Source organism: Ambystoma mexicanum, chromosome 1q (assembly GCF_040938575.1).
Source record: "Ambystoma mexicanum isolate Mex_15411 chromosome 1q, UKY_AmexF1_1, whole genome shotgun sequence".
NCBI lineage: Eukaryota > Metazoa > Chordata > Amphibia > Caudata > Ambystomatidae > Ambystoma > Ambystoma mexicanum.
Genome location: NC_090922.1, coordinates 804,770,966 through 804,785,437, shown reverse-complemented (window position 1 = coordinate 804,785,437; position 14,472 = coordinate 804,770,966). Strand labels below are relative to the sequence as shown.

The 14,472-nt window shown below is 46.6% G+C and overlaps 1 protein-coding gene across 1 annotated transcript in view; it reads left to right on the top strand.

The window, feature by feature from the left end:
• LAMC1 (laminin subunit gamma 1) overlaps positions 1-14,472 on the top strand; it is a 922,342-nt gene that overhangs the window by 215,871 nt on the left and 691,999 nt on the right. Inside the window, exon 3 of the mRNA XM_069641408.1 lies at positions 11,473-11,603. Coding sequence (XP_069497509.1) covers positions 11,473-11,603 — 131 coding nt within the window. The remainder of the gene's footprint in view (positions 1-11,472; positions 11,604-14,472) is intronic.

The window sequence follows — 14,472 nt, the reverse complement described above, 5'->3', positions numbered from 1 at the left end:
GTAGTGTTATTTCTCTCTCTGCAGGTCCTTGGTTTCAGGTAAGCTGGCATCAAATAACTGGACACAGTGAGCGTTAGGCTGCCCACAGCAGAATAACGCAAAGCATGTTCTGCTGTTTGGGTGCGGTTTAAATAGTCTCAGGTAAAGTAGTCCCAGGCAAAATAGTCCCAGGCCTGCCACACACAAAAGACGAGACCGCATAGCTCAGTTCCTTGTAAGTGAGCTATGTGTGTGCCTCCATGTTGGCTGAACCCCCCCCCCCCAAGTTAAATAATCCCAAGTAAATAGTCCCATTCTAATGTTGGTCTTGATGATGGTTATGAGCCTGGCGCCACAGGCGCCAGGACTAACTCCGAGAGTCTTGGATGAGGTTTTAAGGCCTTTGACCTGGCCCTAACTGGAAGGCTGGCTTGCCGGTGAATGCCAGGAGCGCAAGGGTCATGACAGCAAGAGCATCGCACGTATTGCCTCAACAGATAAACTGAAGGAACGGTCGAAGGAAGCGATGAGGCACAAACAGCCTATAGACGTGCCCAAAGACACGCCATAGTGCCCAGAACCTTGCAATGACTACGCTGAGAGTCCTGTGCCTTTGTCAGGCACATTAGGGGACAAATCTCAACGTCAAATGGAAGATGGCTCCTTTCCTCCCCTGGACTCCTCTGGGTCATCCTCGTGGACCAGGGAGAAATTTGAGGGTTGTATGGACAGATTAGAAAAATGTCTTTTTCTGAGAAGCTTGCCCCCAAGAGACCTCGAAGACTTTCCTTCTACACCAGTATCCAAGTTTCAAAGGACCCGGGAAGATCCACATGAGGAGTATACCTGTGCCCTCACAGATGAGGATGTCATGGACACATATGATTAGGATGAGGATGCACCTTTCTGAAAAACTACAATGTGGATGACCAGGCAGATCTTGTGGACAATTGGGAAGGCAGCCGTCAGGTGGATGCTCCACCTTTGACATCTCCTACTCACATCCAGGACCCCGATGCCCTGTGCATCGATTCTCACCCCTCCACTCCGGTTCGCCAAGCCTCCTCAGTGGATGATCAAATGGCGTTCAACGCCAACTTGAAGAAGGCGGCTGACCATTTTCAGAACGCCACTCAAAAAGCTTTACCAGATACTGATTTTATGTTTGATATACTCAAAGAAAAACCTCCGGCCAGCCATGCCATCTCTTTGTTGAACTCTATCAAGAGAAGGTTGGCATCTTCCTTCTTGATGCCAGCACACACAAGGGCGGTGAACCCCTAGGGTGTAGAAGTTGTTTCTTCCTTCTCCAACCGACCCTCCCTATATCAAGGGACATGCCACTCCAGACTTTAGTGGTTACCGCTACTAGAAAACGGGCTGGTGTTCCCCTGTCTACAGCAGAAGCACCACCCGATAGAGTCCAAGAGATTATGTGCACTGGGAAAGAGGGTCACAACAGCTGCTGCGTCTTCCACCAGAATAGCCAATAACACTACGCTATTGGCTAGCTATCCAGACGTCCAGTGGAACCTTCTGCAAGAAGGCCTTCAGGAAGTGCCGGAACCTACATGGGCTAAGTTGCTCACCATCCTTTCAGAAGGCAGGCAAGTCAACCAGAATGTGCTCAAGAACACTCTGGATGCTGCTGAGATGGCAGGAAGAACCCTTGCTCAAGGCACCTTGCTTAAGCGACATGATTGGCTAAGGAACTCCGGTTTAAAGCCAGAGACCCAAGCTGCCCTGATAAACCCATTGAGGAGACCAACCTGTTTGGCAGGGAAGTGGACGATGCACTGGAAACAGCCAAGAAGGAACATGAAACACTCAAGTCCCTTCAACAGATTACCCAGAAACCCTCTCCTCAGAGGAAGCAGCTCTCGCCGGTCTTTTCGTGGGCAATCTCGTTTTCCCCAGAACCAATATATAATACAGGAAACCTCTGGAATTCAGGTCCGTCTAATACCTCCACCACCTACCCACCCAGAGGATAGCAGCGTGGGAAAGGTAGAGGATGAGGTTCCAACCCCAGAGACGCCCCAGCCTATGGTCAGAAAGGACCTTTGGAGCCAGGTCCCCTCCCATGCCACCCCGGTCGGGGGGCGTATAACATCTTTCATTTCTGCATGGGAGGGGATAACAGACCAGTTGGTACTCAAGACTGTCGCCCATGGGTACTGCATAGAATCTGCCAGACCACCCCAATTCAGACCACAAAGATCCAGACGCCGGACCACCTGCAAATCCTACTGCAAGAAGTGGAGACCCTTCTAGGAAAGGACGCAATAGAAGCCATCCCTACTCTACAGGTAAACAAGGGTATTTATAAAGTGTACTTCCTTGTACCCAAAAAAGGATCTCGCCATGCGCTCTGTGCTAGACTTGCACCCAGCGAACAAATTTGTCAAACCTCAAATTTCGCATGGTCATTCTACAAGAAGTAATCCCACTGTTGAAACGGGGGATTACATGGCAACGTTGGACATGAAAGATGCATACTTTCATATTTCAATATTGCCAGCGCACAGGAAATACCGAAGGTTCATGATGGAGGACAAGCACCATCAGTTCAAAGTACTCTGCCACAGCGCCAAGGCTGTTTACGAAGGTACTGGCAGTGGCAGCAGGAGCAGCGCACCTGCGCAGACTATCCGTCCCGGTTTACCCTTACCTCGATGACTGGCTCATACCAGTCCTAAGAAACAAGCCTATTGAACACTCAGAAGACAATACACCTCTCATTCAGTCTGGGATTCTCCATCAACGAGAAGAAACCCAGTTTAGACCCCAGTCAAGTCAAAAAGTTTCTAGGGACTCTAATTCGGATGAAAGACGGCCTCGTCTTCCCCTCCATCGAGATGGTTCTGAACATTCTGTGTGAGATCCCTCAGTATGTAGCCAGTCGGGAAGTGACGGTACGCAAAGCCATGCGGCTGCTAGGAATGATGGCGTCCTGCATTTACTTCGTTCCTCACGCGCGTCTGCGTCCCATGCATGAGTGGCTCAACAGCCAGTGGTGTCAGGCCAGTGGACAATGGGAAGATCCGGTAGTTGTCTCGCCAGCCCTCGTTCTCTCTCTGCAGTGGTGGCCGAGGGAAAACATCTTGGAAGGGGAAAACCTTCACCACCCCCACAGTAGAAGCCATGCTCACGACAGACCCATCTCACAGGGTAGTGGGCTCACCTGCTTCAGCAGACGGCGCATGGCATGTGGTCCTCGCAACTAGAGTCTAACCACATAAATCTGTTACAGCTATTAGCTGTATTCAAGGCACTGAAAGCTTTTCAGACACAGCTACAGGGGAAGAAAGTCTGATCCTAACAGACAGCACCACAGCCATGTATTATCTGAACAAACAAGGGGGCACACACTATACAGGGCTATCCAAACTGTCCCAAAACATTGCCAGGAGAACTGAATCTTCTAGCAGATGTGCTCAGCAGAGATTTCCCACTGCCCGTAGAGTACGAATGGCGACTACACGAAGACATAGTCTCCAACTTTTTCTCAGAATGGGACTTCCCAGAGATTGACTTGTGTGAAACTCTCGAACGTCCAATGCCAAGACTACACCTCCAGGTACCCCCAGAACAGCTCCAAGGGGAACGGTCTCTGGATAGCATGGTCAGGGAAATTTGTTTACGCCTTTCTCCCTTACTCAACAAGATTGTGCACAAGATGCACCAGGAGCCAGTCACCAGAATATTGGTGGCCCCCATGTGGGCCCGCCAACCCTGGTTCTTATCTGTTGGAGATGTCCCTCTCCCTTCCTATGACACTGCCCTGCCTGTACAACATGTTTTCTCAGGACAGAGGAGAAACACTGCACCCATGCCCGCAAACTCTGAAATTAACGGCTTGGCTCCTGAGGTCATAGAGTTCGGACACCTTCAACTCCCTCAGATGCATGGACATACTTGGGGAAGCTAGGAAACCGAACACCCGATATTGCTATTACAGTAAATGGAAACGCTTTATCTTGTGTAATGCCAAGGGCGTCAATCCCATTGACTGCTCTCCTACCCACATTGTATTGTACCTGACTCACTTGATAGACTCAGGATTGGTTTTTAATTCCCTAAAGGTTCACGTAGCTGCTCTCACAGCCTACACTATGTCACAACAGGTGTTGTGGTGGAAAATATCAGTTATTAAGACTTTCATGGAAGGTGTTAAAATAATTCATCTCCCCATTTCTAATCCAGCTCCTGGATGGGACCTAAATGTGGTATTGACCAGACTTATGGGGTCTCCCTTTGAACCTATTCATAAGGCAACTGCCTTTCTAGTGGCTATCACTTCTATAAGAAGGGTTAGTGAACTACAGGCCCTACAGTCCACAGGGATAAGGTGGTTCTGCACACTCATCCTCGATTTGCGCCTAAATTCAAAGTTCCATGTGAACCAATCAATTATACTACCTACCTTCTTCCAGAAACCCACTAATGTGGCTGAAAGAAGCCTACACACACTAGATGTGCACAGGGCAGTCATGTTTTACCTGGAAAGAACTAAAACACTGAGAAAGACAAACCAATTTTTCGTTTCAGTGGCAGCTGTTAGAGAAGGGGATCCTCTCTCTAAATCGGCAATCTCAAGGTGGATTTTCAAATGCATAACACTCTTGCTAAGGGAGAACTACCCTTCAAGCCTAGAGCGCACACTACTCTAGGCACTGGGGCTTCCATAGCATTCATTGCAAACGTTCCACTAGAGTCCATATGCAAAGCGACAACCTGGAGTTCTATACACACCTTTACAAAACACTATTGCCTAGACACACATTCTAGATATGATTCTCAGGTGGGACAAGCAGTATTAAGACATCTTTTCACTACTGTTCCTTCTCACAACCCACCTCCAACTCTGGGTATTGCTTGCTAGTCTATGCACAGCATGTCATTCTAAGCAGATTAACAAGTATCAGGAGACATGCATTACTTACCATAATAACATTTCTCATGATTGTATCTGCTTAGATTCACATGCGCCCACCCTTCCTCCCCGCTCAGGTGGAAGCAACATAGACGTCTTACTACTTTCTCTTTTATGTACTCGCTCACAATAGCCTTGGGCTCCCTCATGGCAGAAAAAATACAATCGGAGGAACCTCGGCGCGTGAGGGATTTTGGGTACAATACACGTCAAGTTAGGGATAGTGTTACAGACACGCCTATGCTGATGTCCCCTTTCGATCCTCGAAAGACAAGCTGCAATACTCTGCGGTTACCACTGGATGTCGGACCATATGCACAGCATGTGAATCTAAGCAGTTACAATCTTCAGAAATGCTATTACGGTAAGTAATGCATGTCATTCACTTCGTCTTGGGTTTCTCTTAATCTTCACTCATATGTACAGCCTAGATTGGTTGTCGTGCGTTCTCACTTTTATACAACCAAGCGAGCAATCTGCCTGGTTTATCCCCTTCTGCATGTTGGCATGCTATATATTTTTTATAACTTAATTTACCCAGTCTATCCACAGTTGACTGCATTCCAGTTGGATGCAGGACACTTCATCCGCTTCTTCTACTGTCCCGTTACCAGCTCTCATTATGGTCTCTAATTTGTTCTCTGCTTTCCTCAAGTCTCGTAATATCACCTCCTGTAGTCCTTTTGTATTTGGCCATTGCCGCTCCCCTCACCACCACCACCACCACCACCACCTTAAAGGCCTCCCACAATGTGCCCGCCGAGTCTACACTGGCAGTGTTTTCAAAATATTCCTGCACTTCTGTTCTTATATGTTCACGGAACCACGTATCTTTCAGGGCTTCTACCCTGAGTCTCCAGGTTGGAATCTGAGCCCGAGGTCGGGGGGGAGGGGTAATAATTGCCATGTAATAACCATGGGGGCATGGTCGGACAGCACTCTTGCTTTATATTAGGCTTGCGTGTGAACTCATGTACCAGCTCTTCCCCTACAAACGGGTATTCTAATCTGGTTTATCGGTGCTGTGGTGGAGAGTAGTGTACTATCCTCGTTCCTGCCAAAACATCACTCTCCATACATTCACCAGTCTCAGTGTGCGCAGTACCGTATTCAGCCCTTTGGCAGCTGGGGTTGGCAATAACATTTTCTATCTGATCTATTTTTTGTTGGGTCTAGTGTACAATTGAAATCCCCACCCCCATATCAATGCTCTGTTTTCGTATGGACTGATTTTAGGATATAACGTTTTGAAGTAAGCAGTGGTGTCTTGGTTCGCGGTATATGTTGTTTCAGTGTGGTGACTTCATTGGTGGTAGTAGTACAACTTGTTGCGTTCGCGTTACTTTCTTTTTCCAGTCCACTTGTGCGTTCAGCCAGCACCCTGCCATCTTGCCTTAGGAGGTTGACGTCCACACTGACGTATCTATCTTACATTCAGGGATGTTTTCAATTCCGCAATGGCGGTATTCATCTTGGACTCCCATGATGACTCAACTCCGCAATGGCTGCCAGGATCCTGTGGTCATGCCACTGTGGAGTAGTTTCTCCTTGTGTGCCGTGCTCTGCAGTCTTTGCCGCCTCTCCTGCTTGTGTTGGTTTTGTAGATATGCCCATCGATGCTTGCTTCCCTTTGAGTTTGCCTGGTTTTGATGCCAACAGTTCTGTCGTGTCTCAGAGGGGGCCCTCACTGCAGCGGCAACCACCTTACACTTTTGTTTCACACCTCCCTGGTGTATGATTTCCTTCTTGCCTCTCTTGGAACCTGGCTTACAGTAGGATGCCAGTGGCTGCTTCCATGCTAGGACCAGCACTTATTCAAGAAGGGGGAGGAGGGGTTGTACAGTCTCGAACAATTTATAGCAGTAGTTATGTTGCCTTGTGATGCCTCCTCCTATTTTCGTGGTAGAGCATGTGTAATCTTGTTACTGCCACAATCTGTGGTATCGCTCGCAGTTCGGTATCGCCTTAGCACCCGTCGTGTTCTGCTGCAGCGTCACTCCCTCTTCCTTTTTGGAGTGTCTGGCGCTTGTGCACCACAGTTGTATTGCAATCCGGGGTGCTTCACTGTTGTCCTTAACATTCCGGTTCACATGCCGTTTTCACTGCCAGTCTTTCACCCCTATGTAACCGTCTCACCCACCCCCCCTTTTCCACTTCCTACCAGTTGTAGTGTTAGGAGCACTACTGGGGCTGTCTCGCTCTCGTAGGCTCCTGTTCAGGGGATTGCACTGTTATTATATTCAGGCACTTCTTTCATGTCTTACAGGATCCCCAATGCAGAGTTCTTTCCCTGGGGATGCTACCTATGCATTTAATATTGCTGTTTCGGTGTGCCTTTTTGCAGTATAGCGTTCAAGTCTCTTCTCATACACGTTCATATATTGGCAGGCTTCATTAGATACCTGCTTCCAGTCGGATTCAGCCGTCAACCACGTCTTCCGGTTAATGTGAGCCAGCAGATTCTTTGTAGCAAGTGCGTCCTATAGTGATCCTCATGTCGTCCGTTTCGTTAGATGTTTCGTATAAGCAGTGCATTCGTACACTGGTTACTGGTGCAGTTCGGCTGGGCCTTTGATGTCTTCCAGAGTTTGCCGAATGTGAAGTGCGTGTCGCTTACATTACAGCTCTCGAGCATTCCACAGCACCGTATCTGATTTTACGGCTGTTTTTTTGTCCATGTCAGCCCGGACTAGCAGGGATCGCTTTTCCGGTCAGTAACCCACATCTCAATACTTGATCACGTTAGACTGTCTTTTCCTCGGATCTGTGCCAGTCCGTGCCTCACTCACACTTCTTGCCCATATATGTCTCGCCGGTATGTTCATCGCGAGCATCCGCTGGTCTCGAAACGTTATGATGCTTATGGAGTGGTGAGTCTATTGAGGCATTCTATGTGCCTCGTCGCTCGGGCACCATACAATTCGTTGCTTCCCCCCCAGCATGGCAGTCTTCACAACAGTCGGTGCGGGCTTGTGGATCCTCCGCTTTCCAGGTGTATGCAGCGGAATACTTGGGCATTGCTCTTAACCTTCCATAATGCGTTGCAGCTTCATTCTGTCAGCCGCTTCGTCTGCAGTCCATTCCTTTGTTATAGGGTAGATGCCATTTTCCTTTTCTGCCGCTGTGGGTTTCACCTGTATCATGGAACTTTATAACTGCGTTTCCACACTGTTTATCTTCGTGAAACCACGGTCCTCTCGCTCCCTTTATGTTCATTAGCTTCAGTTATGTCACAAATACGTTGATATTAGTCTCTGTACCCAACGGGATCTTACAGGATCAGCAGGATCCTATTCCATGGCTACTTAGGCACACCCCCCCAGCCCTCAAATGGTCCAATATTCTTGGCATCTTTGGACATGACATCTGCGTTTGACTGTCATTAGATCAATTCTATGGCAAAAGCTACTGAGAAATGGCATCCCTGCAAATTTGTTTCAATTGGGTTCATTATTGCACTGAAAAACGTAATACAGAATACGTATTAATCAGGAAGGATCCTTAACTCGATCAATCCGGACACACAGGCGTCAAACAGGGGTGCAACATGGCTTCTATTTTGTTCAATCTTTATCTGTGTGATATGTATGAAATCTGGGTCCAAAATACCTTCAGCTATTTCTCTGTAAATACCTCCCCTCTCGAGCTCTTCGCTCCTCTACCTCTAACTCCTTCAGGGTCAGTCGTTTTTCAAAGAAACAAGCTGGGGGTAGACCTCGGTCTTCGGCTGGGGCCTCCCTCTGGAACAGCCTCCCTGCCACTCTAAAACTTGAGGAGAACCATCTCCGGTTCCGGAAGCGCTTCAAGACCTTACTCTTTTCTTCTGCCTTTGCTCCCCCTCTGCCCTGCTGATCTGTTCTCTCTTGGCACTGTGTACCTGGCCACTCTAAGTCCTCCAGTCCCAGGTACCTGCGCCCCCTGCCATCCCCCGCCCTGCACTGCCTCTGGGCCATCCCTTGCACTAGGTCTGTATCTGTACCCCAGCCCTCCCCCCCTTTTCTTCCTGCACTTATCAGACCTACCCGGTCTGCTGCCTTAAACCTAGCAATTGCTGGCTGCATTACCACTGTTTGTCGCCTTTATTTATTATTTCTGTTTCTCCTTTGCTTCGCACTTTCCACTTCTCCCCCTCTCCCATGCACTTGCGTGTTCTCAATGTCACTGGACCTAGTAAGATTGTTGTTTTGGTCTCCCCTGTACCCCTCCCTTGCCGCGCTCTGAAACAATTGTGTACGAGCACGATAGAAATAAAATATCTATCAAAAATATGGAAAGGTCTAAGAATCACTCCTTTGAGACTAGTAATCTGAGATTTCATTGGTTAGCTTTTGCTGATTTGATCTTTTTTGATAGGACTCCTATTGGGCTACAAACCAAACTTTATCTTTTTATGCAAAATGCTATTGCCCATAACCTACAGGCAAATGTTAGGTTATTTGGCATTTATATAGCGCTCTATATATCATTGCTATGACCTCAAAGCAATGGTAGGTTGAATGCCCTTGGGGACCGTAGTCCTGGTCAGTAGAGCGAGTACGGTGTTGTATGGTGCTTGGGTACACCGGTTATGTTTGCAGCTGTTGTATTTGCCTGATGGTAGCTGCATCCTAGCATTAGGTGTGGTGGTATTGATGTCGGTTGAATGTGTGCAGTCTTGCGGGTGCACACCAAGATTAGGTTCTGGCTGCGTTAGGCTTATACAACTTATGTGTGCAGCTAGGCCGGTTTGTCATGGGGTATAGCTGCGTTTTATTAGTGTGATGAGGTGTTCATGGGGTAGTGTTCATATGTGAGCAGCTAGGCCGAATTGATCGAGGGGTATAGCTGTATTCTAATTGTGTGATGGTGTAGAGTAGAGAGTAAGCATAGTGATATGGGATGGCAGTGTTTGGGTGGGTTTATGAATTGATGTTAGATGTGAAACATGCTAACGGGAAATGGAGCGAAACAGGCAACAGGAGAAATATCGAAGTATGGGATGAGCAGAAACATAGCAATATCTCAGTAGAAGCAGAAAAGACTAGCAGGAGCTAGTCTTTTCTTTCAACACCAAGGGCTCACTCCACAAGAAGTGCATGAGCAACCCTTGCTTTCCTAGCAAATGTACCCCTGAAAGCCATTTGTAGAGCGTCCACTTGGGAGCTCAGCTTCACAAAACACAACAGCCTAGATAAACAATCAACACCAAGGGCTCGAAGTTTGAGGGACAGGCAGAATACATCAGATGTATCAAGGGTGGCATTGGCTAAATTCACAATCCTGGCTAGAGGTGACGCAGGCTAATTTTCACAATTCAATCTCAGTGAGGCATTTGCTAGCTAATATTCACAATTCTTCTGGAAACGACGTAAGCCACCATTCACACTCCTGTCTAGATGTGACGCAGGCTCATATTCACATTCCTGTCTAGATGTGATGCGAGCTAATGTTCACAATTCTGTCTAAATGTGGCAATGGTTAACATGCACAATATCATCTAGATGGTATGAGCTAATAATCACTACTATTCTATTGTGGTGCTTTCTAGATGTGATTCAAGTCGTGGAAATCTCTTGGGGTGTGGCAGAGATTCCAGAGTAGTGATTGCTCTACTCCCCACCCTAGCCAATGCTCACGGATCTAAAACTGTGGCGGTCTCAGGATCCAGAAAAATAAACTATGATTTTAGCCTTATGCTCAGAACAAATCGAAAGGGTTCCGGAGCTATGATATCTTGGTTATAATCTTAGTAATTCCTCTTCCATCATTATGTGGAAGGAGTCTCTAATTAGCAAATTGTGACCTCTGGTGTCCCAGATGAAATGCCTCTTCAGCAAGCTTTGTAAAGTCTCTTTGTTGCCAGTAATCAAATATTATATCTCTAAGGTTGAACCAATTCTACTTTACGGTTTGGATATGTCCTCCTTGACTTGGGTGACTTCTTGAATAGTATTCACGGACGCGTATGGAAGGAAATCCTTGGGTTTTCTAGTTCTCTACCCAATGCAATAATTAGGCATGAATTGGGGCTCGTATCCTTATCGTCAAGATTTCTCTGGAGGTTGCTACTCAATTATTCTAAGCTTTTACATCCACCTCATAACTCCTATGAGGATTTGAATAGAATGTTGAAGGAAAGCCCTCCTAAATCTGTACTAAAACATGGGTCAAGAATGCAATTGCTGTTTGATGTAGGAGCTTATGAACATCTTTTTGTCGACCAGAGTGTCATAAAGAAGCTACACATGCACACACCCCTCCCCCACATAGGTAACGATAAATAACAAGTTGCACTCTATTCTAAAGGGTATTTTCAAAGAAATCTACTTTGTGTCAATGGTGTAATAATTCAGAACTGTTCAAAGCTGTATGTAATGAAGATTTTGTTGCTTTGTCTCTGACAAGTTTTTTTGGTTTCTTCTTATGTATTTAATGCATTAATGTCTATATATTGCTTTGTAAAGGTTTAAAATAAACCAAATACAATTAAAGTGGGATTACTTTTGTAAACTGCTCCCATGTGACCTGAGACGTGTACTCTCCTCTTATCCTGAGCATTTATCTTTTCTTGAAAACAGGAATGGGTGACTGCCACGGACATTCGAGTGACGCTGAACAGGCTGAACACCTTTGGCGATGAGGTGTTTAATGATCCTAAAGTTTTGAAGTCCTACTACTATGCAATATCTGACTTTGCTGTTGGTGGCAGGTAGGTGTCCCAATAGCACATTGCTTATTGAAAGCCTTGGTTATAACCCTTACACCCAATGGCAGTTTCTTTTTGGCGATCCACACCAATCATGCCTTGATCCTAGCCTTTAGCCTAAGGCATATCTTGTACATTTCCTGTCATGCTTTTCTTAATTGGCATTGTATTCTGCTCAAGAGTCTTGTCTGGCTGCGTTCTGATGTAGTTGTTTTTTACTCCCGTTGAAAAGTTGACAAGTTTTGTCTTACTTGGACACTTCTAAACTGTAAGTCACTGTTTACAGCAGTATTTCAAGCAGACCACAGCCTGCATACCATGTATTTATAACACCTGGGTAATTTAGTTTCTGGAGCTGGTAAATCTGCTTGGATTCACATGCTTTGCATATGCTGTCATCTAGTGGTTGGTGCAGTGTGTTTTTGGATTCGAAAAAAGGGGCGTTGACAGGGGCGTACCCTAACTCATCCTGCCCTGTGTATTTGATGCTAAACACGTAGACTCCTTCGAACAAGCAACTGGTGAGGCCTATCACGACAGCATCCACATCTCAAAACAGAGACGAGAGTGGTGGGGCAGCGGAAGAACTCGGAAAGGCGCGAAATGTCGAAAAGCCAGTGCAGTAGGGAGAGTGGGGCGGGTTAACATTGCTCGTATTTTTCTGTAAAATGAGATAATGCCTTCAACCCCCATTGCAAACCTATGTATTTTGGCTCACTCATTTCAATTCTACTAAATGTTGCCCACGCTGTAATATGAAGTTCCCTTGGAAGGGGACACACGGCATATGTAACATTTTCCTTCCAAAGTACCATGATAACTCTCGGTGTAAGTCCTGCAGGCTCTTTAAGCTGAAAACATTAAAGGAATGTCAAACCAAATGGTGTGGGCGTCCTACGCAATGCAGGCAGAAAAGAAATTGGGTGAGTTGACAATTAACAAGGAAGACCTTGAAACGGAGGAAATGGGCAGCGGCTTCCTTAGTGAAGCAGAGGAGCAAGAAATGGAGGAATCTTCTAAAGATTCCTTGCAGCCGACCTCCGGCTCTGTGGGGCCGACAGCCAGTCTTGCTGTGAAGACTACCCCATGCATCCATAGGGCTGACCAAAAACACAAGGCCAAAAAAATCAGATGTGCATTTGTCCGATGTCCCCTCTGCAACACCAAAGACTTAGACGGTGGAAAGTGGAGCGATGTTCAAGCAAGGCCAGCAAGCAGACACATACAAACATAAGGGTCCAGGGATTTCGATGGGTTAGTCGAAACGAAGACCTAAAATGGCAGAAGCGGAAATTCTGGGGTCTACAGGAGGGAAACTAAAAAGGTCCAGCCCAAGAAATACAGAAGACTGACGCCACACAGACTTTTATATTTATAGCGCGCCAAAAGCCTGCAGGCATCGGGGCGCACACAAACGCACAAGACCAAAATATTGAAAAAAAGACCAGGCAGGCTAACTGTAGTTAAGAAGACGCATAGCTGTTGAAGGAAAGGGTACCTTATGTCATGCAGAAAAGGGTACCACAGGGGTAATATACTTTAAAAGAGGGAGTGGAGCACACCTAAGAGGACAACTCTCACAGGAACCTCAATGGGCTGAGGACAGATGTTCTACTCTCATGGGGAAAATTGAATCCTTTCAGGATTTCTGTTGGCCTTCCCACAAAAAGGAAGGGGATCCCCTTTTTGATATAACCAAGCAAAGGGCTACAATACTACCTTAACCTACTCAAGAGGATCAATATGAGGAAGATACTGTAGAGAAGGAGGAAATCTACTCCGAGGAGGACATTGAAGAGGATAAGAGATTGACCCAGAGGACTACCATGTCATCCTAAGAAATAACCTCCTACCTCATCCTCTCCAACAGTGGACCAAGAACTATATGCTGACTCAGTAAAGAGAGCGGCAAACAGATTTAACATACAGATTGAAGAACCACAAGAAGAGACTGATTTCATTGAGGACGTCCTCGAGCAAAGAAAGTCTGCCTGACTGGATATTCCTATAATAAAGTGTAGTCAGGAGAATTTCCCCGTATTTAGCTAATCCAGCGCAAACAAAACACATTAAACCCAGAATTGAAAAGAAATCCAGATGGGCACCTACTGACGCACTATATATTAGGGGCCAGCACAAGGTTTTCCTTAGTAGCAACTACTGCTAGAATAAGGGGAGTATCTACAAGCAAATTCCCATCAGATAAGAAAAGCAAAAAGATATGCTTTTGGGAGGAGAATAGCATCTTCGGCCTCTCATGAGGTGAAAATTGCTCCTGGCAAGATACAATGGGGACCAATGGGATAAAATGGAGCAACCTAAAGAGCAGGTAGTAGAACCAACTAAGCGTTAAAAATAACAGAGGGGAAAAATGCATCCAACGCATCACATGGCAACAATACTAAAGATACGCTCGGCTTGGAGGGTCTGGCTTTAAACCCGAGACACAGGCCAACCTCCTGGACAAACAAGTCGAGGATGATTTCCTATTCAGGACCGTGGTGGACGAAGCTTTGAAAAAGCTAGAGAAGAACATGACACCCTTAAAAGTTTTAAACCAGATTTCAGGGAAGTCCTTCCTTCAGAGAGGACATTTTCAGATGTAGGCCGCACTTTCCGAGCAAATCCTACACAACACCTAGCCAACAACACTCTCATCAGGGTAGCCCCAACTTTAAAAGCAGCCACAGTCATGCAACAAGTGGTTTCTCACCCATGCACCATGTATGTGGTGTAAGAATGCGCGTCCAAGGACAGGCTACTAGAGGCACAGCCCCTGCCATCAAATGACTACCCAATAGCAGCCCCTTCCTACTCCTATGTCCTTTCCCCTTTCCTCCATAGTGTGTGGGCGTCCCTTGATAGGGACGAG